The sequence below is a fragment of the Ochotona curzoniae genome, unplaced genomic scaffold (assembly GCF_017591425.1).
Source record: "Ochotona curzoniae isolate NIBS_2020 unplaced genomic scaffold, NIBS_Ocur_1.0 contig_1274, whole genome shotgun sequence".
NCBI lineage: Eukaryota > Metazoa > Chordata > Mammalia > Lagomorpha > Ochotonidae > Ochotona > Ochotona curzoniae.
Genome location: NW_024465023.1, coordinates 6,504,612 through 6,531,088, shown reverse-complemented (window position 1 = coordinate 6,531,088; position 26,477 = coordinate 6,504,612). Strand labels below are relative to the sequence as shown.

At 46.9% G+C, this 26,477-nt stretch overlaps 1 protein-coding gene across 1 annotated transcript; it reads left to right on the top strand.

Annotated features, from left to right (window-relative positions):
* The first annotated feature begins 1,825 nt into the window (after positions 1-1,825).
* GPR173 (G protein-coupled receptor 173) lies at positions 1,826-26,268 on the top strand. The gene is made up of 2 exons (XM_041001481.1): positions 1,826-1,998; positions 24,754-26,268. Exon 2 carries the CDS (start codon positions 24,851-24,853, stop codon positions 25,970-25,972), a length of 1,122 nt encoding a protein of 373 aa, XP_040857415.1. The 5' UTR covers positions 1,826-1,998; positions 24,754-24,850; the 3' UTR covers positions 25,973-26,268.
* The last annotated feature ends 209 nt before the right edge of the window (positions 26,269-26,477 follow it).

The following is a 26,477-nucleotide window of genomic DNA, read 5'->3' as shown; positions in this document are numbered from 1 at the left end:
TCTCCAGGGGGTTCAGATGTGGATGGACTGCAGATGGATTGCAGGCCCACAATTTGGTAGAGGGTTGCGGGTTATCTAAAGGACAAAGGAATAAGTCTGAATCACCTGTCTGGTCAGAATCCTGTCTGGACCTCACAAAAAGCCCTGCGGAATGAATCAACCAATCAATGTATAAGCGAAAAGAAAAAAGAAAATTTCTTATATGTAGAGCACTGAAATTCTTGAGTGCTATAAATAAGCAGAATCTCTGTGGCATCATTTGGTCTCAATCCCACTCAGAGTGGAACTAGTGTTTCCTTGTCTTAGGTCAACCTTTCTTAGGTCAACTAGTGTTCTCCCCCTGCCCCCTGCCCCTTCCCATTCTGCTGCTCCGGCTCCTGGCCTTCAGCATGGGCTTGCGTCTGCCTGCTGGAAACAGTAAGGGTGGTCAGGTATATTTTTTCAGAGGGATTCTTTGGAGTTGTGTTCATCCCTCGACCTCCCCCCAGCTAAAAAAAAAAAACCCTCTGCCTACAGATCCCCATTCTAAATACTATGATCTATCCTACTTCTTTGAGTTCTCAGCTTTTGAGAAACTTGTACAGGACCTCCGTCCCTCCCAGAACCCCCTCCCACCCCCTCCCGCCTCCTCTACTTATAGCCCACGTGAGTTGCTTGCTCGCAAGGCAGCTTCTCGGCCACTTTTCCCCACCTCCACGCATGCCTCTCTGGAGCGTCTCAACAAGGCCAAGCCAGACTTGCCCAGCTAGCTATTGTGCTCGCGACACAGCCACCACACCAGGATCCCCACTCAGTGAAACCCACCACTGGCTCCCGTGCCTCAGCGCACCCCATCCCACCCCCACGCCCTGCCCCGCCTGGGGAGGACCAGGCTGGCGGCTGGGAGTCTCCCTGTCGGCTCTGTCTCTCTCCATCCCTCTCTTTCCCTCCCTGCCTCCCTCCCTCCCTCCTCCGCCCGCCCCTGAGGCAGGGATCCTTCAAATCGAGGAGAGGGGGGACGGAGCGGCAGGATGGGGTCCAGCTGAGGACCTCCGACTCCCCACTGAAGCTTTGCTGGGGCTGGGTGTTCCCAGCATCTCGGAGCCCGGATATCTGTGAGCTGCGGTGCTTCCAAGACCAGAGGGGTCCCTCCGGCAACCCCTCTGTGCCCTCCTTTTCCATCAGGACCCCCCTCGGATGCTCTCAGCCACCCTCCTCAACCCGGATCTGAAACCCGGGACATAGCTATCAGGCCAGCCTCTCTCTCTCTCTCTCTCTCTCTCTCTCTCTCTCTCTCTCTCTCTCTCTCGCTCCCTCCACCCCACCCCCTCTTTCTGGCGTCCATCCCCTCCCCAACACCACCTCTGCTGCTGCCTCTGGCTGTGGACCTGAACCTCTTCCCCATTCCTGCCAGGTCCGGGGAGCGGGGTGAGCCTGGATGGGAGCCCCCCCTCCAACCTGGGGCTCTCCCAGGCCATGGCCCGGGTGCTCCCAGGGAGAAGCCCCGGACCCTGAGCATCTGCTACAGGCTTGGCGGAGGCCCCGCTGGGACTGTGTCTTCTGAGGACAAAAGGCGGCGGCCAGCAGGCAGACGGGGTAGTGGGGGGAGGGGGCCCGGCAGGCAGGCGGACAGACAGGCAGCAGGGGACAGCGCTAGCCCCCCTCCCAGCTCGGCGGAGGCTTGAAGATGGGGGTGAGAGTGTGTAATGGGGGAAGCACCCACTGGGACCCCCACCTGCCAGCGAGTTGGGCATCCCAAGGCAGTATGCTGCCCACTTGGTATTCCCCAACACCCCCGATGCTGCCGAGTGCACCCCTCCGGTGCCTGCTTCCCCTGATGCCTGCGATTTAGACCAACCCAGCTGTATCCACGGCAACCGAAGCAGGAGAGTCACTGGCCTCCCGATCACAGAGAGTCCCACAATGTGGCCTGAGATGTGACCGATCTTGGGGGTGGAGACAGCTTGAGCCCTCTTCCTGGATTCCAAGACATTCCTGCTGAGAAAGCCCAGGTAAGCAGTCAGCTTGGATTTCGGGGGAGGATGTTGGCTAGGACTTCCCTTGTGCCTCCCCACACCTTTTTCAGAGTCTCCATCACTGCTGCGCTCTGCTGGTCTCTGACTCCCTTTAGTCTCGCTCTCTCTTTCTGCTCCATCACGGGGCTACTTGGGCACCCAAGCCTGGAGACTCCTCACCTTCCCCCTATCTTCCTCAGTCCTCAATGTTGTCCCATGAGAAAGGGAACCACCACCTGTTTCCCCTCACGGGGTCTGTTTTGGTCATTATGGTGGCATGTGGGCATGAGGCTGTGCTGACTGTGGAAGGGAAGCCTAGGAGGCCTGCCCTCCCCTCACAATGCCTGCACCCTGGGCAGGCTCAGCCTCCTGCAGCTGCCTCTTCTCCCCCCCCCCACCCTTCTCCCTCTCTCTCTTTCTCTCTCTCCCTCCTCCTCCACTCTCCGAGTTCCTTGGCCTGCTTGCCATGTGTGCGTGTGCGTGTGTGTGTGTGTGTCTTTGTGTGTGCGAGCACCTGGATAGCGAGCAGGTGGGTAGACATGACAGAGAGGCTGCTCCCAGCCCAGACCACCCCTTCTTTCCTTCTTTTCTTTTCCTGCTCCCCTCCCTTTCTCTATTTCCTCGCTCCCCTCCCCCTTCCCTTTCTTCCTCCCTCCCTTCTCCCTCCCTCCCTGCCTCCATCCCTTCCTTCCTTCCCTTGTCTCTCCCCACAGGTAGCACAGGTTTTTGCTCATTCACCAATGGAGACATTGCTGTGATGCCCAGCTGAGGGAAGGGAGGAAGCCACTGTAGGGCTGGAGGAAGGTGAGGTGGGGTGGGAAGCATTTCCAGGCCCTGGTGGCCTTGATGGCTCTGTGGGAGACAAGGACCAAGCCACACAGCAAGTGACGGGGACCAGGCACAACCGTCTCCCTTCCGTTGTGGGTCCATCACATGGCTTTCTGTGTGTTTCAGATTGTCCATGTTGTGGCTGGGGCCTCAGATCTTGTGGCCTTGTGTACAGTGACCAGAGGTCCCTATATCTGGAAAGGCAGGAAAACCTAGAACATGGAGAAGATGGATTCTACCAGGGCCACTTCCCCAGCTCCTAGCTCTCTCTTTAACTTCAGTCAAGCATGCTGCTTGTCGAGCCTCAGTTTTCTCTTCTGTCCAAGAGACTGGTAATCCTCCTTCATAGGTGGGTGAAGAGATTAAGTAAATTGTTGTAAGTAACTAAGGGGCATGCTTCAAGGTGGTACTGACGCCATCTATGTTTGTTGCTGATTAATACTGTTATTGATTATTTGGGAGAGAGACTAGTCCATTCCTCACCAGAGTCTCAGCAAGCATCTGTGGAAGGCAGCAGGTGGGCAAATGGGAGAAGTGGAGGGGAGACAGGAGCGGTTCTGTGTGATTAGTTCTCGTTTGTAGGGACTGATGAGTGATGCTTGTGGACACAGCCTCCTGTCTCCCCCTCAGTCCAGTCTCCTTCCCTGTTCTTACCTCTGTACACACACATGCGCATACACACACACGCACACACACACAAGCTTGTGTCCTTGAGAGCCTGCAGCATTCCTGGCCTGGGTGATATATGTGTCTCCCTGTTGAGGGGAGACTTGGCAAGAGTTTGGCTTGTGGTCAATGGTTGGCAGGGCCTGGAGACAAGGCTGAAGCTTCTGTGCTCTCAGGGCTTCCAACGGAGCTGGGGTGTGGCCCATGCAGCTGCTAGGTCTTTTGGGACTGGGTCCCAGGGATTTGTTCAGCTAGAGCCTGGAGTGCGGGGTGTTCATTGGTTTGTGGGTATGGAGATGTGATGGAACATGGGGTGAGGGGCTATGGGCCAGGAGAGGAAGGGGGAAACTGAAGGCTAAAACCCAGAAGATTACCACCCCCACCCCCAATGGAGGCAAGAAGGGCTTGGACTTTGAGGCACAGGATTTTTCTGAAGAAGCATTTAGTATGAAAGGGAGAGGAACCAGTCTATGATCAAGAGGTGTTTGGGCCTGAGCGTGGGTGTCTGTGTGCAATTGAAACTGTGTGTGTGTGATCTTTCATGGGCACTGACTAGGTGTGTTTGAGTCTGTATGAGCAGGCTATGTGATGCTATGGAAGAGCGTGTAAGTTCCTAGGTAGGCTTGTGTGTGTGTATAACGAGGTGTGGGTATGACTTAGCATGTGTGTCTGGGTGAGCAAAGGGGTACATTTCATTCTGCTTTGGATGTGGGTGTGTTTCTCTAGCCATTAGGCCTGTTGCATGTCTAGTTGTGTATATGTGTGCTGTGAATTTGCCTTTGAGTGCACATGCCTAATTCTATGCATATAATTGGCTTCAGAATGCCAATCAGGTGAATACCTAAGTGTACCTAATTGTGTATATTCATGTATGCTCACATGTGCACATGACTGTGGGTGTATCTACATGGTGTTAGGGCATATATGTGTGTGTGGCTGCTGGGGCGAAAGAAAGAGAGAACATGCTTCTATGTAAGAGAGAGAGAGAAAAAACATGCTTCTATGTAAGTGTGCCTGTCATGTATTTGTGTGAGTAAGCATATGTGTGGATTCTCTAGCATTTTAAGTTAAGTGCTTGTGTGTGCCCGTCTGAGTGTATATTGTCTGTAGACAATCCTAGTTACCCACATGGATTAAAGCAATGTTAGGGCAGATTGGCACACTAGGATCAGGAGAACTAATTGTGGGGATAGGGGAGTGTGTGAATGAATAGATGCCGTGTGGAGATGCCTATGTGTAAATGTCTGAACATGTAGATGACTGTGGCTGTGGGATGTGTATGCCTGTATGTGTGAGTACACACCAAAGGCTAGGTGCACAGGTGAATGTATGCATTTCAAAATGTCTAATTCTATCTGTGTGTACACTGTGGTGTGTAAGTGCATGTCTGGTTGTGGCATGCATGAGTAACTACATTTCATAATACTTGGGTGTGTGTCTCATGTTTTGTAATTTTTGAGCATGTGTGATATGTGTGCTGGAGTATGCCTGTGTATCATCATGGGTGAACATTAGTGTATAATAAACACCTGTTTTTTGTGTGTGAAAGAACATATTTGTGTATATATATATATATACACATACACACTTGTGTTCATGTTCATCTGTGTGTCAATATGCCTATCTGTATGACTGAGTGCACAGGTGTGCATGTGTACCATTTTGCATAATTCTCTCTGCATATGTGTGTTTGTACTTCTGTATGCTTTCTCTGGAGCATATGTTACCCAACATGTGAACAAATGTGTGTATGACACTCTGATCTCATAAACACATTTGGGTGTATATATATATCAATGTTTTTGTATGGATGTGTCTGTGATGAGGGTGGCGTGTGTATGAGAAGATGTGAGTGTGTACATGTGTATAAACATGCCTGTGTGTTCATGTTTGCCTGCAGAAATATAAGTGTAAATGACTTATTTGCATAACTTCTTATGTGGACATATAAACCTGTGTGACTGTGCACAGTGTGCATGTCTGGCTGTCATAGTGTGATTATGTTTTGTGAGGACGTTTGTATTTTCATATCTGATTAAGTGTAGATGGGAAAGAATTGATGTAAAATAAACATGTGTCATTATGCTTGTAGGCATATATGCCCAGTTGTGCAAACAAGCCTATGTGTTAGAGTTCCTGTGTATGTATACATTATCACCTTTTGAGCATGTGTGTAGCTGGGTATCTGTGTAAAGATGTCTACATATTATACAAGATGTATGAATGTGTGTGAATACATTTAGGTGGTCATCTCTGCATGTATATGTGTATACACCTTTGGCAGTCATCTTTGTATGTCCATATTTGGTTATTATCTTCTTGGGTGTGATGCAGAGTCTGCCTGTCTACAGGCATGTGCTTGTATGAAAGACACACACTTAGCCTTGGGCCTACTTAGAAGGGCCTTCTCGCTGAGGGTGATAAGGGTTCTTGTGAGTCGGTGTGACTTCTTATGCATCTCTGAGCATCAGTGGTACCGTACTAGACCATGTCTATCTGTAACTGTGTACACACCCTACAAGTTGGCAAGCTGTAACTCTTGAACAAAAGTTCATGTTCTGCGCATCTCTTCACCTCCATTAACCTGGGGTCTCTCCTGGTATGATAACTCCTTTTTAATTTTTAAGGAAGAGTGAGAGAGGGAAGGCGAGAATATGAACCTCTCATCTTCTGGTTCACTCTCCACATGGCTACAATGATCAGCACTGGGCCAGGCTGAAGCCAGGAGCTTCTTCCGGGTCTCCCGCATGGGTAACAGGGGTTAAAACACTTGGGTTATTTTCTGCTGCTTTTCCTAGGCTGTTAGCATGGAGCTGATTGGAAGTGGAACAGCCAGACACAAACCGACTCCCATGTGGTATGCTAGTGTCGCAGGTGACTTTACCTGCTATGTCAGTCCCTCTGGTAGAATAATTTATATCAATAGTCAAACTCGTTAAGTGGGAACCAGTCATTGCTGATGTCCTGGTGGATAGGTGCATGTGACTTCTTTAGGAAAGGACTCCTTTGGGCTGGCGTTGTGGTGCAACAGGTAAAGCCACTGCCTGTGATGCCAGCATTCCATATGGTCACCAATTTGAGTCCCACCTGCTCCAATTCTAATCTAGTTCCCTGCTAATGGCCTGTGAAAAGCAATGAAATACAATCCAAGTGTTTGATCCTCTGCCACCCACATGGGAGACACAGATGAAGCCCCAGGCTCCTGGTTTCTCCCTACACAGTGCTGGCTTTTGTGGCCATCTGGGCAGTAAATCAGCAGATGGAAGATCTCTGTCTCTCTCTCTATCTGTCTCTGGAATTCTGACTTTCAAAATAAATGCATCTTTTTTAAAAAATAAAAGGATTCTTTTGAATACAAAGAGTATCCATTCTTCTTATGTCCCTACAACCAAAGGTCCAGGACAGAATGACATTGTATGATGCCTGAAGTTGGTAAATGGTTTTCATAGATAGCAGCCAAATTGTACCATTCAGGCAGAAACCTAGATACAAATATGTACTTGTAAGTAAAAGTTTACTTTAGTAGGATGTATATGTGTGTGCTATGATATATCAAGTGAGAGAGAATACACATTGTGGCATAGAAAAGAGAACATGAGTATTTTGGAGCAGGATGTTTGTATGTGAAATTTGAGTGTGTTTAAGAGAAGAGCGATGAGTGTTGGTGTAAGCTGGCCTGTTTGGATAGAGAATGATATGAGTGAGAGTTTGGGGAAGGAATATGTGTAATGGTGTGTGTACTTGAAGGATATGTGAATATGTATGTATCTGGATGGTACGATTGAGAGCAGGGATTTCCTGAATGGTGTATGTGCTTGATAGTGTCTGTATCTATTGTGTAAGAGGGAGTTGTTGTTTCTGAATAGAGTTTATATATGAGAGTGTGTGAATTTATTAGGAACGTGGGTATCTGAGTGTGGGCTTATCTGGATGATGTGAGGTGGGTGAGAGCACAAGTGTGTCTATGTAATGGAAGTGTTTGATGGAGTGTATCCAGATTCTGTGTGTAAGACAGAACTTGGGTACATCTGGGTGAAGATGAGCTTGTTTAATAGTGAGTGTGTATATAATAGATGTGTCTGTAGATTATGTGGTGTAGATGTGTATGTATGGTGTGTGAAGAGAATATGGTGTGTCTGCATTGTGTGCATGGAGTGTGGGAAGAGCTGGATCAAGGTGATTGAGAGAATAGGTAGTTTGGAGTGCATATATGGGTGGCTTAGCGTAGCAAGGATGTGAGAGCATGGGTGTCTCTGGTGAGAGGAATGTGCATGTGTATCTGGATGCAGGATGAGAGCGTGAGCTTGTCTGAAATGAGGACAAACTGGGGTACAATAGGAGTGGGAATGTGTGTATCACGATAGCAGTGTGTGTGAGGCATACATATCCTTGCATACTGTGTAAGAAAGTGTGTGGATACATTTGACTTGTGTGTAAGACTGTATGTTTACATACTTGAAATTGGGTGGTTTTGTGTGTAAGCATACCTTGATGATGGACAGGTGCTAGCTTCAGCAGCACATATACTAAAAATTGGAATGATGATGGACAGGTGAGAGCATGAATGTATTTGGATAGTAGCATGTGTCATAAAATATATCTGGACAATGTGTTGTGAGACCTTGCATTGTGTATCTGGGTGAAAAGTGTGTGTATGTATGTGCTTGTATATGTGTGTTTCAATATAGGGCATATGAAAGAGATCATTTTGGGGTACATCTGGATGGAGTGTGTGTGTGCATCCAAATGGTGCAGAGGGGATGAGAACTGGGTTTGGAGGAAGGAGGCTATCCCTGGACGGTAAGAATGAAAGCTCGATATGTGTGGGTGGGGTGTGGACGTGCATATACGTCGACAATGGGTGCGGATTTGAGTGGATCTCAGTAGTGTAAAAGGGATGAATCTGAATGGTGGTGTGTTTATGAGAGAGAAGGTGCTATCTGAGTGGGGCTGTGTTTATGGTGTACATGTGTAATATGTGCATATGCATGCAAAACAGAGAGAAGGACATGAGAAACTGAGTGTGAATCTGGATAGGATTTGTGTGTGACTGGGTTCTCTGGATTATGTGTGGGTGGGTATCCACCTCATTTACGTGTGTGTGTGTCTGTGGGTGTTTTTGGATTTAGAATGTGTCGTGTATCTGGGTGGGGTGTGTGTATGTGTGGTGCCTTTGAAAAGTGTATCATTTGGGTGTGTTTTGATACTCTGTGTGTGAAAGACAGGTTGTAGGAGTACCTGGATGAGGTATCTGTGGGTGTTGCACTTGAGATTACAGGTGTACTGAGTTGGGAGTTTATGTGTCTGTGTCTGGATGGAATGGTTACACATGTAAGGTGCACACATATGAGGAGTGTGTTTAAATGGGATATGTGTGAAAGGGTGTGAGTTCATTGGCATTGGGTGTATGAATATATATGTATGAATGGTCTCTATGAGAAAGAATGTGTAAGCTTATCTTAGTTGGGTTATGGGAAAGCATGAGTAACCAAGTCGGATGTATTCAGTTCTCTCTGGACAGTGTTTGAGATAATACAGGTGTATCAGGCTGGTGTGAGACCGAGTGTGTATAGGTCACTTTGTGTGGGGGGGTGATATGAGTTTGAGTGAATCTGGGCAGGTGTTCATGTGGATGTGTCTGGAAAATGTGTGTGGGTGTTTGGCTGTCTCTGGATGAAAAGCGTATGTGGCAAAGTGGGCATATCGGTATGTGAGTGTAACTTGATCTGTATGGTGTGTCAGTGGTGTTTCTGGATATTTTGTGTGGCCAGCAGTGTGACTATGTCTGGATAGTATGTGATTATGGACATGTGCATGAATGCACCTTCAATGACACATACCAGTGTGTCTCTGCTGGAGTGGCTGTCAATATCGACATGTCCCTCTTGGCCTGTGTATGTGACTGTGTGACTGGGTGTCAGAGGGTGTCAGTGTGTAGCCACTGGCCCCTGTGAGTGTATGCTTGGACTAGAGGGGGATGTGTCTGTACCTGGGCCTGGGGTAAGTGCATTTCTCCATAGGAGAAAGTGGGTCTAGGAGAAAGGGTCTCTGGAGGCAGATTTTGAGTTTGAATCCTGATTCTGCCATGGACTAGCTGTGGCTTTGGGTAAGTCCCTGAACCTCAACATAGACCAGTATCTGATCTTCAGGTAGGGCTAAAAATACTCCCTATTTCAGAGGATGAGGATCAGATGAGTTAATAGATCAAAAGCCCTCAGAACAGTGCCTGGCAGGTAATGAGGCCTCTGTGCCATAGAAGATGTTACCTATTAAGATAATTATCTGTACCAGTGTCTAAGTAACAGGATGTGCCCAGCTGCAAGTGCAAAGGGAGGCTGCTAAAGGCCTATTTGACCCATTATCCACGTCCATGTGTTAGTGAGAAAATGAGTTTGTTCATGCTAGGAATATGTGTGTTTGCACAGGAAGTTATAAATATATATTTATATTCCAGTGTGCCTATAAAAGCACAAGTGTGAAGGAATGAAAGGTGTGTCCAGGGAACAGTTTGGGGGAGGGTTGGACCTTTGAACATCTTTCCCAGTAGGACACACATCTGGAAGTATGAGGGCACACATCTGTATCTGTTCTTCGAGATTTATGAATTTTTATTGGAAAGGCAGATATTCAGAGAGAAAAAGAGACAGAGAAAAAGATATTCCCTCCACTGGTTCACTCCCCAGGTGGCCGCACAGCTGGCCCTGAGCCGATCTGAAGCCAGGATCCAGGAGCCTCTTCCAGGTCTCCCACGTGGGTGCAGGATCCCAAGGCTTTGGGCCGTCCTCTACTGCTTTTCCAGACCGCAAACACGGAGCTAGAAGGGAAATGGAGCAGCTGGGATATGAACTGGCACCCATATCGGATCCTGACGCATGCAAGGCAAGGACTTTAGCCACTAGGCTACTGTGCTGGTCCCTGTAGGTGGTTTTGTTTTTGAGTGTAGATGCTTGCTGCTTGCATTACTGGTATGTCTACACATGTGATCATATTTCTGCCTGTGTGCATATGTGTGCATGCATGCCAGCCAGCAATAATCTGACCATGTGGACATGTCTGTAAATGTGTGAGTGTGTGTATGTGTCTGTGTGTCTGTGTGCATACATGAATCTCCATTGTGAGTGCTTGGAAATGCCAGAAGGTTGGCATCCAGGCCAATACGTGATAATGCAGATGTGTGTGTGAGCATAAAAGGTTTGTGTCTATAAAGCCATGCATTAGGATGTTTGTGTCAGTGACATGTGGGTGTATGTGTAGGTGTGAATGGAGATGCGCAGCTGAGGGTTTATGCCTGTCTGTGTGAGTAAGCCTCAGTGGCTGTGGTAGTGTGTTTGCAGCAGTCTGCCTTGCTCTCCAGGCCTACTTATCCTCTATGCAGGTAGCAGTGAGCATGAGCCAGGTGCCTCTACACATGAGCATGCCTGTACTGAGTGTGGATGTCTGTACCAAGGTTGTGGATTTTGGTGTCTTAGTGTAAGAGCCAGTGGCATGGGAGCAGAGCATCTATAGGATGTCGGTGGGACTTACCTATGCATATCAACCCTTAGTACTATATTTGAAAGTGTGTAGGTCCATGCAGTGTGTTTTGTATAAATGTGTGTCTGCGAGTGCCCTGTTTAAATGCTGGCTGTGTCTCGGCCTATGCCTGTATTTCTATAGAAAGGCAGTTATATCTTTGCACATATGTGTTATCTTTTAGTTTTAGCGGCACTTCTGGGCGTGTTAAACTGTGTGTACATGCAGAGGTGTGTGTGTGTATAATTATACTTGTCAGCTAGTGTAGTCTGCATTTGAATGCCAATTTGAATCTCCATGTACACATGTGATGTGCACATATCTGTGTATGCAAGTGTTTCTATGCCATGTGACTAAATGTGACTGTGTTAGGGCTTTCACAACTCAGCAAACAAAGAAAATGAAATTACTATGTGGGGTAAACTGAAAAGAATCTAGCGATACTAGAGTTTGGTAAAAAGAAATTTTTTAAAATTTATTTTTATTTGAAAGTCGGGAATGTACAGATAAAGGAAGTGTGTGTGTGTGTTAGAGAGAGAGAGAGACAAAGAGAGTCCTTCATCCACTGGTTCATTCCCCAAATGGCCGCAACAACCAGAGCTGGGCTAGTCCAAAACCAGGAGCCAGGAGCTTCTTCCGGGTCTTTCATGTGGGTCCAAAGGGCTAAGAACTTGCATCAACCTCTGCTGCCTTCCCATGCTATAAGCAGGGAGCTGGATGGCAAGTGGTGCACCCTGGACTGGAACTGGTGCCCATGCAGGATGCCAAACAGAGGCTCAGCTCACTACACCATGATGCCATTGCCAAAGAAAAAAAAATTTTAATCCACACTCTTTTTTTATTATTATTATATTTTTTATAATCTTTACATAGTTAATTAGGGTAAAAAGGTTCAAGGGCTACAGGAAAATAGGTAAGAATATTATTTCCACATTGTTTCTTTCATGTATCTGAGGTAAAAGGGGATACTAAGGGAGAAGCCCCACTCAGTCTCCCACCCACGCCAGGTCCCTGATGTGGGGCATGCTCTGAGGATCCACACTCTCTTTTTTAAAGATTTATTTTATTTTTATTGGAAAGGCAGGTTTACGGAGAGAAGGAGAGACACAGAAAGCTGTTCCTTCAAGAGATTTGGCATAGTGGCCTAGTGGCTAAAGTCCTTGCCTTACACATGCTGGGATCCCATATGGGCACCGGTTCATGTCCTGATGGCCGTGCTTCCCATCCAGCTCCCTGCTTGTGTCCTGGAAAAGCAGTAGAGGAAGGCCCAAAGCCTTAGGACCCTGCACCCACATATGAGACCCAGAGGAGGCTCCTGGCTCCTGGCTTCAAATTGGCTCAGGTCCAGCTGTTGCAGCCACCTGGGGAATGAATCAGCAGATGGAAGATCTTCCTCTCTGTCTCTCCTCCTCTCTGTATATCTGACTTTCCAATAAAAATTCATAAATCTTAAAAAGAGTTCTTCTATCCACTGGTTCTCTCCCCCAAATGGCTGCAATGGCCAGAGATGAGCCATTCCAAAGCCAGGCGCTTCTTCCAGGTCTCTCACATGGATGCAGAGTCCCACGTGGGTCCCAAGGCTTTGGGCAGACCTCTACTGCCCTCTAGACCATAAGCAGGGAGCTGGATGGGAAGTAAAGCAGTTGGAACATGAACTGGTACTCATAGGATTGTGGCATTGGAAGGGGAAGATTAGCCAATTAAGCCATTGTGCCCCCTCCCAAATAAATTTCTTACATTTTCTTGATATTATAAAAATTGTAGGAAGAAAACAAAAAGGCAGTTTTAAGGGTTTTATTAAATATTGAATCTGTATACAACTTTTTTTTTGTATACAACTTTGAAATGAAGTCTTTCCAGGATTTTGTCATGACATGCTTGAACTCACTTCTAGAAACAGAACTTTATGTGGTCCCTGATGTGAATTTGTAATGGTCAACATTTGTACTCACTTGTGAGCCTTGGTCATGATGGTATTGATTTATTTTATGGTCACTTGACTCACTGGTGGCCATTTTCATCTTGATTTGGTAAATCTATTTGTCCTAGAGTGTAGATCTTCCAGACCAAGTTACTGTAGCTTGTTTGTTTTGTTTTGTTTTGGATTTGGTTTTGATGAAGCAAATAACCACTCATAATTTAGAGTTAGAGGGAGGGACATACAAAGAGAAAGAGAAATCCTCCATCGTTTGGTTTACTCGCCAAAAGGCTGCAAATGCCTGAACTGGGCCAATCTGAAGACAGTAGCCTGGAACTCTGAGTCTTCCATGTAGTTGGCATGGGCCCAAATCCTGGGGCCATCTTCTGCTGTTGCCCAGGTGCATTAGCAGGGAGCTGGATGGGAAGTGGAGAAGGCAGGATAGAAACCGGTGTCCGTATAGGATGTCAGCATCATGCGGTGACTTAACCTGCACCACAACGCCAGCCACCCATGCAGGTATAACTTCACTTATGGCCTGCCATTTCTTGATCTTGGAAGGCACACTCTTGAATGTAGGATCATATTCCATGGGAGTTGTCCAGGCAGATTTGCAAAGCTCACCTCAACAACAGTGACTTTGGGACCATCAGATGCCATTTGGGCTTCTCTGAAGCATCAAGTGCAGTTTCTAACTTTGGCTGGCACTTACACACCACTCCAGCTTCTCCTTAGAAATGCAACAGCTGCTTATTTCTGACTCCCCTTTCCATCCTCTTTCATCATTCTTTGTTCTTACCATGGCCAGATAGAGATTCAGATTTTTGCTTGAAAAAGCTACATGATCTCTTCTATCTCTTGGTGGTTACCAGTCACCACTACCAAGAAGCTGGTCGAGGAGATGACAGCAGATGCTTAAACAGTATATTTCATTTTCACTGATTTAAACTCCTTTCTCACTAATAATGAGACCTTGCATACTTCGTGGTCATTGTATTTTGTGCTCCAAAAGAGTCTTTTTAAAAGCACAAGATTTATATTTGTTGGAAAGGCAGATATACAGAGAAAGAAAGTGGGGCGGTGGGTGCTGGGAGAGATAGAATGAGAGAGAGAGAATGAGTCTTTCATCTGGCACCAGTCCCGGAAGATCCTTCTTTAAATCAAATGCTTCTTTTTCTTTTCAGTTGAATGTGATATTGGAAATTTCTTGTCACAAGTGCTCATTTTGAGCATCTCAAAATCATGATGGCGCTTTCCCCCTAAATAGATGCAGATGCTGCTTTACCCATCCTTTAAGTCTTTTTTAGTATCCAAATCACAGCAGCAAATAAATATCACCTGGGGGAACAATACTTATTCTCCCTTTTCCTGAGTTTAAGCTTTACTTTAAATCCATAAGCCTTTATCAGTGCTGCATACTCCATGTACAGTATTCTTCACTGCCTTTAAATTTTCTAATGTAATTTCGTTCATGTGCTAAAGAAAAATTAGTTGCAAGCCTGCTGTGATAGCCTAGTAGCTAAATCCTCACCTTGCATGCGCTGGGATCCCATATGGGAGCCAGTTTGAGTCCCAGTTGTTCCAGTTTCCATGTAGTTCCTTGCTTAATGGACGAAAGCATTGATTGGGACCCTGCACCCACATGGGAGACCCGGAAGAAGCTCCTGGTTCCTGGCTTCAGGGCAGCTCAGCTTCGGGCATTGCAGCACTTGGGAAGTGAGCCAGTGGATGGAAGATCTTTCTGTCTCTCCTCTCTGTAAATCTGCCTTTTCAATAAAAAAGAGAAAGAGAAAGAGAAAGAGAGAGAGAGAGAGAGAGAGAGAGAGAGAGAGAGAGAGAGAGAGAAAGAAAGAAAGAAAGAAAGAAAGAAAGAAAGAAAGACAGACTGACTTGCTGAAGCCAGTGTAAGAAACAAGTTGCTGCCACGTGAGGATTATTCACTAAGAAATGCTGAAATGGTGGGGCCAGTGTTATGGTACAATGCATTAGGTCATCTCTTGTGCTGGTGGCATTCCGTATCAGAGCGCCAGCTGGAATCCAGCTATTCCGCTTGTGATCCAGCTCCCCACTAACACACCTGGACAAGAAGCAGAAGATGGCTGAGTACTTGGGCCCCTGTATCCACATGGGAGATATAGATGAAACTCCTGGCTCCTGGCTTCTGTCTGCCCCAGACCTGTACATTGTAGCTATTTGGAGGAGTGAACTAGCAGATCGAAGATCTCTCTCTCTCTCTCTCCCTCTCTGTCACTCTGCCATTTAAATAAATAAATCTCAAAAAAGTTCTTTAAAAGAAATGTTGAAGTGTCTCTTCTAACTCATCAATTTTTTTAACCTCCCTAATATTTAGGTTTAAAAATAGCAAAAAAGGTTTTGTTGACCATAAGTTTTCACAGAAGGATCCAAAAAGCAGGTAGGGAGGGAATTGAATGGAGTTAAGTTCACCTAGCACCACTTACTGTTGAAATTAGACCTGCAGTAAGCTTTTCGGAGGGGAGGCTGCTGAGTGTATGCTCCTTGATGTTTCCAGAGCAGGTTCCTGCTGTCACAGACCTAGGCAAACTGTGCATAGTAGCTCCAAATAGCCGTGATCTTTTCAAAAAGATTTATTTCATTTTTATTGAAGTCAGATATACAGAGGAAGAGAGGCAGAGAGAAAGATCTTTTGTACATTGGTTCATTCCCCAAGTAGCTGCAACGGTCAGTGCTGAGCCAATCTGAAGCCAGGAGCCAGAAGCTTCTTCCAGATCTCCCATGCAGGTGCAGGGTCCCAAGGCTTTGGGCCGTCCTCGACTGCTTTCCCAGGCCACAAGCAGGGAGCTGGATGGGAAGTGGAGCCGCCTGGACATGAACCGGCAGCCACATAGGATCCTGGTACGTGCAAGATGAGGACTTTAGCCATTAGGCTACTGTGTGCGGGCCCAATCCCTTTGCATATTTCAATCTTGGTTTATTTTGGTTCTTCTTACTTATCTCTGAAGGACTTCTAACTTACACGGTCAGTGTTCATAGATGATCAATCGAAATAAAAATTAAAACCTTCTTGATTCAACCGTCTTCCATGTTAGTGTCATGTTTATGTCCTTTAATTTCATCATCAATGTGTCTCTTAATGGCAATAATTGAAAGAAGCTCCTTTCTTGCTCCTTTTACTTCCTTCACTGGTCCCAAATATTGTGTGGACAATTTCCAGACAGATGGCTAAGACATGAAATTCTACTAAGAGGAGCATCTTAGCTTGGAGAGACCCTGTCACTAGCTGGTCATGATCTCCTAAAGAATGTTCTAATCCAGTTCATGAAAGATCTCCGTTTCCACTTCTTCTTAAAGAGAATTATTTATTTTTTGTTTGAAAGGCAGATTTTCACAGAGATAGAAGGAGAGACAGTGAGATCTTCCATCCTCTGGTTCACTCCCTAAATGACCTCAACAACCAAAGCTGAGCCAAGCTGAAGCTAAGAACCAGGAGCTGGGGGTTTGGGGAGGGGTGGGGGGAATCCCAGTGCCTATAAAACTGTCACATAATGCAATGTAATCAATAATAAAAAAAAAAGAACCAGGAGCTTTCTGGGTCTCTCACATGGGTGCAAAGCCCAAGGTCTTGGGCCATCTTCTTTTTTGGACTTTTCCAAGTCCAAAAGCAGGGAGCTTGATCAGATTTGGAGCAGCCAGGACTTGAACTGGCGGCCACATGGGATGCTGGCATCACAGGTGGAAGCTTAACCTGTTATGCCAGAGTTCCAGCCTAAGATCTTGCTTTCTTAATTTGCATTTTCAGATACTTTAAAAATTTCAAGTCTTTTTGTTGAGGGGCTCAACAGACCTCTGTCACTTCTGAAACTGATTGTTCTCTCTTTTCTTCTCTTTTTAAAGATTTATTTATTTTGGAAGTTAGAGATAGAGAGAGGGAGAGAGAGAGGTTTTTCTCTCTACTAGTTTACTCCTCAGATAGCCACAATGGCCAACCCTGTGCTAGGCCGAAGCCATGAGCCAAGAAACTTTATCCGGGCCTCCATGTGGGTGACAGAGGCCAAACACTTGGGCTGTCTTCCACCACCTTCCATGGTGCATTAACAGGGAGCTGGATCAGAAATGGAACAGCTGAGTCTCAAATAAGCTGGTGTTGCAGGTGGAGGCTCAACTTGCTAAGCCACAACTCCTCTCTACATTCTTAAGAGTGCAGTACTTTGGGGATAGTGTTATGGTAGTAAAGCAGGTGAAGCCGCTGCCTATGACACCTGCATCCTATATGAGCATCAGTTTTAGTTCTGGGTGCTCAATGTCCAATCTAGTTCTATGCTAATGCACTTGGGAAGACAGCAGAAGATGGTCCAAGTGCTTGGGCCCCTTTACCCACTTGGGGAACACAGAAGTTCTGGGCTTCTAGCTTTGGCCTGATTCAGCCCCTGCCATTCCAGCCATTTTGGAGAAGGAACCAATGGTTGGAAGATTTCTCTCTGTGTTGTCCTATCTTTAAAATAAATTTTTAAAATGTATAAAGAAGAACAAAAATAACATTCTGAAACAAAACTGCAAAGACCTGAAGCTCCTTTTAATGAATCAGTTCGATTAAACTATTGTGAAGCTTCATTTAATTATGTTAAATCATTTTATCTAGAAGCAAAAGAGAATAATTAATTAGGAAATCCCACTAAGAATCAGAATTGGCTAATTTTTAATGTCAAATGTCATAAAAGCAATTGCAAAGTAAGTTTAAAAATTAATAGAAGTGATAGTGTTGTCATGTTTTAAAAGATTCCTTATCTTTTGGAAGCAGAAACTAAAGTACTTATGTATGGAATGGCATAACAGATGTGCTTCAGCATACTGGCAGGTGGAGTTGGGCAACAGGAGACTGGTTCTGGATAGATCATTAGTGACTCTGACCTGGCTGCACTGAGCTACATTGCAGCAGTACTACAAGTGTGATTAAAAAAAAAAAAAAGTCCTTATGTAAAGAAGGCAACAATCAAAGCAATTAACAAAATAATGCAGTCCTCCTTAGGAATACCTAATACTATGCAATACAAATTGAACATCCCTAATCTAAAAATTCAAAACTTGCAAATGCTCCAAACGTTGAAATTTTTGGAGCACAGACATAAAAACTGCAGTGGAAAATTCCTTATCTTACCACATGTGATGGGCCACAGTCAATACAGATACACTCACAATGTGTAAAGAATTACCTTCAGGCTGTGTGCACAAGGTATATATGAAAAACGAATGAATTTGGGGTTTCTACCTGGTTCCAGTTCCCATCTGTATGCAGGTACCCCAAGCCATTTCAGATAAAGGATACTCAACATTTCTATTCTTACAGGGAAAAAAATGTTGCAGAAAAAATAACAAGATGAAATCAAAAGAGAAACATTGGAGGCTAGCATTATGGCCAAGTGTGTTGGGCTGCTATCTCTGATGCTGACATCCCATACAAGTGCCAATTCAAGTCCCAGCTGCTCCAATTCCAGTCCAACTTCCTGGGAAGGCAGCAGAGAGTAGCCCAAACGCTTGAATCCCTGCCACCTCCATGGGAAACCCAGATGAAATTCCTGGCTTGCACCTGTCCCGGACCTGGCTGTTGGCCGCCATTTGGGAAGTGAATGAGTGGATGGAAGATATCTCTATTACTCTCTCTGTAACTCAGTTTTATAAATAAATATTTTTTAAAAATAAAAAGAAACATACATGTAGGTATAGACCAAATAAAAAAAAACCCTGCTGATGATAAACAAGCCTCAAATAATCAGACTCTCTGGGCTGTTTCAACAGGAGGTAATAAAAACATTTGCAAGCCGTAGCTCCCTAGAGCCCTTGTTGCTCTGTCTCCCCTATTGTGATAAGTATCTACCAACTGGGCAGCCCTGCAACGTTTCCACTTAGGCAAAGAGGAGTTAACTGGTCTGTGAACAGAGAATAGAGCGTCTTTTGAGAGTGTATCTGCTGCAGGATGTATCCATCAGTGTGAGCAAATTTATGTGCACGTGTTTGCCAACAGCTGTGTGAGGACGTATCTGCATGAGCAGGCTATGGAAAAACTTTATTTGAAATGGACAGAGAAGGAGAAATTTCTCATCTGTTTGTTCACTCCCCAAGTGCCTGCACACTGCTGGGACTGGACCACACTGAAGCTAGAAGCCCAGAACTCAATCAGCTCTTCTACGTGGGTGATGGGGATCCAAGAACTTGGTTTATTGCCTTTTGCCTCCCAGGTGCACATTAGCAGGAAGCTGGAGTCAAAGTGAACATAGGCTGTGCTACCTGGGATGCAGGTGTCCCAAGCTGGATCTTAACCAGCTTTCCAAACCCCAGACCCACTGGCCCCACTGCGGCAATTTTTATCTGTGTATTTGACTATACTTGCATATTACTGTGTGTGTGTGTGTGTGTGTGTGTGTGTGTGTGTGTGTGTGTTGGAACTGTTATCCATCTGTGCATGAGTAAGCACATATGCAAATGGGTGTGCATGTATTTGTGGCAGAATGTACACGTCTGTTTTGGTGAGTGAAGCTGATCGACGTGAGAGGGTTTGAACCAGTCTCTGTGAGAGTGCATTATGTGGGTTAACCTGAGCAGTTTTGTATTTGCCTGTGTTTTTTTCCTCTGTGCAAACAAGCTACAGGTATCTTAGGGGAATTCTGTCTATACATACATATATGTGTGTGTGCATATATGTGACTGAATCTAAGTATATAACTTATATACCTGATGACAGATATGTCACTGTTATGAGAGTTTGAAATGTGAGAGGATTTGAATAATCAAGTGTAGTGGGTCAGTGGGTCCATACAGGAGTGTGTGTGGGAGAGGGTTAGCACATGTGAGCAGATGTATTTCTGTGTATCTATCAGCAGAAGTGTGTGTAGGGAAAGGAGTGTGGTTTTGTGGGCCACTGCCATTTTCATATACTCAACATCCTTTTTTACGTAACAGATTCAGGTGTCCCTTGGTAGCTGAGGGAGGTTGATTCCAGCACCCCCTATAGAGGTGGTAATCAAAATTGATATGCTCAATTCCCTTATATAAAATGGTGTAATATGTGCATGTAACATGACTCAATATATGTATATGTGTAGTCCTCTTGTGTACTTTAAGTCATCTCCAGATGGCTTATAATGCCTAATAAAATGCAAATGCTATGCAAATAGTTGCTAAAGTGTGTCATTTATGCAATAATAAGAAGAAAAGAAAATCTGAACATATGTTTACAGGCACAGGGCTTTTTTCCCAAATATTTTCAGTGTGCAGTTGGTCAAATCCACAGGTACAGAGGGCCGGTTGTATCTTGTAACACCCTTTTGCTTTCTGGAAATTAAGTTCTTAGATAGTATACTCTCTCTGCACCCTAATTCAAAGGAAAATCTACATCATATTTTATATAACATCTGTATTGTAGTGATAATAATTTCAAATATGAAATAAAAGGAAGTGCTTGATAAAGAAATAATTCATTTTAACAGGTGAAAGTTTGAGTGTGACACTGCCCAGGAAATACGAGAAAGTTATTAGAGGCTTGTAACATGTTATCATGAATAAATAGGAGAAAAGTCAGATGCACAAAGTACAACAAAATAATAGACAATCCTTGGGGTGAGATTTTGCAACGTGGTTCATAACTCCAAGGAAAGAGTGTCACAAACCAGAATACAATCCCCTCTTGACTTGCATGACAACCACATTCCTGTACCACTCAAGATATATTACAACTGGGGGGTGGGTTGTGATACATTGTTTGTGTATGAACTAGAGTTATGTGTGATCTAGATTATGTTAACTTTAAGTCGAACTTCCTAGCTGAAGTGGGCTGCTGTGCTGGCTGTATTGGACAGCTCCACCTGTCATTGGATTGTGAGCTCTGGACCCCTAGTTATTAGTTGAATCTCCTGCCCCAGTGGCAGCCAAAACGCCCTTGCAAATTTTCCAAATGTCCCCTAGGGGGCAGTAGCGCTTTTGTTGATGACACAGCTCTGGCACTTAAGCTGGGTACCTGTGCGGAGGCAGGGTACACTGTGTTCCTGTGCGGAGGCAGAGAACAAGCTATACCTCCCCGTGTGTGTGAGTGTGTGTGTGTGTGTGCGCGCGCCTGTACTCTGAGCTGGCTGCTGCTGTCTGCAGGTCTCTACATAACAGTGGGCTATGTGTGTGTGTGCAGGGAGAGGGAGGGTGCGTGTGTTCGCACACATTCTTAGCCTCAACTCTGCCCAGTCTGTGCTGCCAGTCTGTGCTCAAGAGACCCCTCTTTTTAATTATACCGCTTCCCCCACTGGCACCACAGTGCCTCTGTTGTGTTTGCTTGTCGCTGTTGCTACATAGTGGTTTGGTTGAAATTTAGCTTTTTGTTTTCACTGAGACCCTGAGCTACACATGGGCCTCTTTCTTGGTCTTGGGGTGTCTCTCTGTGCTTCCTTTTTAATTTCGGCCTTTCTCTGGCTTCCCTCTCTTTTTCTGGCTCCCTGCCCTCAGTTTGTCTATTTCTTTTTCTTCCCTTGTGTTCTCTCTCTCTCTCTCTCTCTCTCTCTCTTTCCTGTCTCTTTCTGTGTCTATTTCTCTCTCTTCTCTGTCATACCGTTTTGCTAGGCTGTTCGTCCTCTCCCTCCCCGTCCTGTCTCCGCCGTCACTGACTGTAACATGCAGTCTCTCCTGTCTCTCTCCCTTTCTCCCAGTTTTCTCTTAAGGAGCAGGTGTGTGCGTGTTTATGCACACATGAAGGCATGACCCTCCACCAGCCAAGGGCTGTTCCGCAGTTCTGAAGAGGCTATAGGACCTGCAAGGGCTGAAAGGGGGGACACCAACCCTACTACCCCAAGCAGCCCCTCCTGGTCTCCTCCCATGGCCTACTGCTGCCAACTCTGACTTCGTCCCCCCAAAACAGTGCAAGAGGGGAGACATTCCCTGAGCTGAGAAGACATTTGCTTAAGTCCCACCTCGCGGGATGCCAGGCTCTCCCCTGTGCCCACAGTAATGCTGAGCTTCTCCAGCTTCACCCGCGCTGCCTGGCTGATTTCCCTCTGGGGTCAGCCCTATTAGCTTAATCACATCATTGCACTTGCTGCCTGCACACACTGGAAGCTCTTGATTTTTTTCCCCCCAGGCTTAGCTGGGTGGTTCCTATTGCTAGACAAAATGCTCCGGCTACTCCTTCGGCAATTTTACCTGGTGACTCCCAGGGGGCGCTCTCGACCTGCCAGCCATTTAGTTCCTCAGTCAACTAAGGGGCCATTTTGTCAGAGTGCCCACCATGGCATATGGAGGGAGGCCTTCTAGAGGAAATTGAGTCTAAACCCTTTATTGTAATAGGATAATACCGGCAATACTCATTTTTAAAGATTTATCTATTTTTATTTGAAAGACAGATTTGCAGAGAGGAGAAATGGAAGTCTTCTATCTGCTGGCTCACAACGGCTGGAGCTGAGCCAATCTAAAGCCAGCAGCCAGGAGCCTCCTTCAGGTCTTTTACGTGGACACAGGGTCACAAAGACTTGGGGCATCTTCCACGGCCCTCCCAGGCTACAAGCAGAGAGCTGGATGGGAAGTGGAACAGCTGAGACACGAACTACTGTCCATTTGGGATGCCAGTGCTTGCAAGTGGAGGATTAGCCTGTTAAGCCACTGCACAGGCCCCAGCACACAGAATTTTTAAAGGAAATCATATAATGCAACAGAAAAGAGAAATTCTTGGAAGCCAACTACAGGAGGGAAAGGGCTATAGGGATGCTCTCATCTCTCACCTGGACTCCTCAGGAACCTCCTGCCATCTGGTCCCTGCCAGTACTTGAGAAATGCCTTGCTCTTTCTCCCCAGCAGGCAACACGGAGTCCCATGGCTGGGCCCTGGCTCCCCTACTGGGACTCGTGTTTCCACAAATAGCCCTCGTGTCTCCCTGCTTCGCCTCCTTTGGTTCTTCTTCTTCTTCTTCTTTTTTTTTTTAAGATGTATTTATTTTTTATTGGAAAGGCAGATATACAGAGAGGAGGAGAGACAGAGAGGAAGATCTTCCGTCTGATGGTTAATTCCCCAAGCAGCTGCAATGGCTGGAGCTGAGCCAATTCGAAGCCAGGAGCCAAGAGCTCTTCTGGGTCTCCCACGTGGGTGCAGGGTCCCAAGGCCTTGGGCCGTCCTTTACTGCTTTTCCAGGTCTCAAACATGGAGCTAGAAGGGAAATGGGGCTGCCGGGATTAGAACCGGCGCCCGTATGAGATCCTGGCACGTTCAAGGTGAGGACTTTAACCATTAGGTCACGCTGCCGGGCTCATTGGTTCTTGATTACTGTGACTCCTCATCAGCAACTGCAGCACAACTGCCTCTAGCACTTCCTACCCCCTTCCCTTCGTTATGCTGTTCCCAGGAGCCTGGCTTTGCACTTGTATACTTTCGATATCGCCTCAGGATGATCTAGTTTGTCCCCCCTCCAAGGAGCAGTGGTCCTCATCTTTCTGGCTCACAGCTGTCCTCTCAGTGCCTGACACACTTGATGTGCAACAAATGCTTGCTTTGGTGAGCATGGAATGTATGTAAGCCTACTCCGATTTCACTTAAAGCAGAATCCGAATTCCTCACCTCAGGCGAAAATCACAGGCCCACATGGCTTGGCCTCAGACCCGTCTGTGCCCTGTCTCTTTCCCTCATTCATTCCAGTTACATTAGTCTTTCTCCTATGCCTCAAGCACTCTAGAAATTTGTACAATGAGTAGTTACCAGCCATTTCCAATTTTAACATTTATTTGTTTTCATGGGAAAGTCAGATTTACAGACAGGAGAGACAGAGAGGAAGCTTTTTTGTCCGCCGTAAAAAAGTGGCTGCAAAACCCAGAGTTGAGCTGATCTGAAGCCAGGAGCCTCTTCTGGGTCTCCCACGCGGGCACAGGGTCCCAAGGCTGTGGGCCGTCCTCGACTGCTTTCCCAGGCCACAGGCAGGGAGCTGGAAGGGAAGTGGAGCAGTGGTGACACAATCCAGCACCCACATGGAATGCTGGCACCTCGGGGAGGAGAATCAGCCTGTTGAGACACTACACCAGCCCACTAGACTTTTCTTTTTTAAAAGATAAAATAAAACATTAGAAGAGCATGAATCATTACAGAATAGTAGTAAACACAATGAATGCATGTCTCAATACATGTGCATTGCATGCACGATTAGTGCTGTTTGGTGTTTGTGTGTGTGTGTGCGTACTGGGCTGCTTCTCTGTGTGTGTGTGTGTGTGTACTGGTTTGCTTGTGTGTGTATGTGTGTGTGTACTGGGTTGCACTATAAAATGCATTTTGTATTATGGGCAGTGGTCAAAAGTTTGAACATGACCTTAAGACTTTACAAAGCGCAAGAGCCACACAGTAATATCCCCAGGTCCCAGAGGCAGTGATGGGGAATGATGACATCTGGAGAGATGAGGCAATCTTCAGCCAGCCAAGAGGGGATGAAAGTGGGCCAGGCCAGGGCCTAAGACCAGCCAGGGAGTGAGTGGGGAGCACTTGGCAGACTGACTAAACCTGACCTTTCCGTTCTTTCCTCACCATCCCTTTCCGTCTGTTTTTCTCTCTGTCCCCCATTCCCTCCCCCGGTCATCTGGTTCTCTGGTTCCCGCTTCACTCCAACCCTCTGGGGCACTGGTACTTCTCCTTAATACAAACTGACAAAATTTCTCTCTCGTCTGTCTGTCTCTCTCTCTCGTGAATTTCTCATTCGCTCCATCTCTATGTCAATTCCTATCCATTTATATCTTTCCTACCCTTTTCCTCTTTGTTCTGTCTCCTGTTCTCTACCACTCCATCTCTGTGTACCTACCTGTATTTGTTTTTCGTTTTGTCTCTATGTGTCTCCACCATTGTCCCCATCTGCAGGTGCAGCCCACAGGATAACTGATGGAGTCCCGCAGGGTCCATCAGGTACCGGACTGGCTGACCCCGTAGGGTTGACAGCAGCCCTTGCCCCCTCAGTATGGCCAACAGCACCGGAGAGCCCGAGGAGGCGAGCGGCGCCCTGTCCCCGCCATCAGCGTCGGCTTATGTGAAGCTGGTGCTGCTGGGACTCATCATGTGCGTGAGCCTGGCAGGCAATGCCATCTTGTCCCTGCTGGTGCTCAAAGAGCGTGCCCTGCACAAGGCTCCTTACTACTTCCTGCTGGACCTGTGCCTGGCTGATGGCATACGCTCTGCCGTCTGCTTCCCCTTTGTGCTGGCTTCTGTGCGCCACGGCTCCTCATGGACCTTCAGTGCGCTCAGCTGCAAGATCGTGGCCTTCATGGCTGTGCTCTTTTGCTTCCATGCGGCCTTCATGCTGTTCTGCATCAGTGTCACCCGCTACATGGCCATTGCCCACCACCGCTTCTACGCCAAGCGCATGACACTCTGGACCTGTGCAGCTGTCATCTGCATGGCCTGGACCCTGTCTGTGGCCATGGCCTTCCCACCTGTCTTCGATGTGGGCACCTACAAGTTTATCCGGGAGGAGGACCAATGCATCTTTGAGCATCGCTACTTCAAAGCCAACGATACACTAGGCTTCATGCTTATGTTGGCTGTGCTCATGGCAGCCACACACGCTGTCTATGGCAAACTCCTCCTCTTCGAGTATCGTCACCGCAAGATGAAGCCAGTGCAGATGGTGCCAGCCATCAGCCAGAACTGGACATTCCATGGCCCTGGGGCCACCGGCCAGGCTGCTGCCAACTGGATCGCCGGCTTTGGCCGCGGACCCATGCCACCAACCCTGCTGGGTATCCGGCAGAATGGGCACGCAGCCAGCCGGCGGCTGCTGGGCATGGACGAGGTCAAGGGTGAGAAGCAGCTAGGCCGCATGTTCTACGCGATCACACTGCTCTTCTTACTCCTCTGGTCACCCTACATTGTAGCCTGCTATTGGCGAGTTTTTGTGAAAGCCTGCGCCGTGCCCCACCGCTACCTGGCCACCGCTGTCTGGATGAGCTTCGCCCAGGCTGCCGTCAACCCGATCGTCTGCTTCCTGCTCAACAAGGACCTGAAGAAGTGCCTGAGGACTCATGCCCCCTGCTGGGGCACAGGAGGTGCCCCAGCTCCCAGAGAACCCTACTGTGTCATGTGAAGCAGGCTGCTAGGCAGACAGGCAGGGAAAAGGTCATGGCCACCATGACGGGGGCCCCCAGGAAGGGCCACATGGGGCCCCACACAGGAGCCTTCTTTTTTTGAGCTCCAGCCCCAGTCCTTAGAACCACCCAGAACCTAGGCACCTTTCCCAGCACCTCCCCAGGGTGGGAGACTGGGAAAGAGATGTTCCTAGTTTTGTGGGGTCTGTCTCCACCACCTCCTTCTCCACTTTCTACAATCTCATTTTCTCTCTCTCTTCTCTCTCTCTCTCTCTCTTTCAGAAGTGACAATTCAGAAAAATAAAACAAAACTGAAAATGCAGGTTTTTCTACAAACAGTGGAGGAGACAGGCTTTCTTGCTTTCAGTGGCTCTCCTTCTGACACTGTTCGGAAGGGGCAAATGTGTCCTGTAAAATAGATTCCCAGAGCTCTGTTGCCCCTCCCCTCTGCTCCCATGCCCCCTCCCCTCCCATGTCCTTTAGCAAGGCCTGGATGTCGGAGAG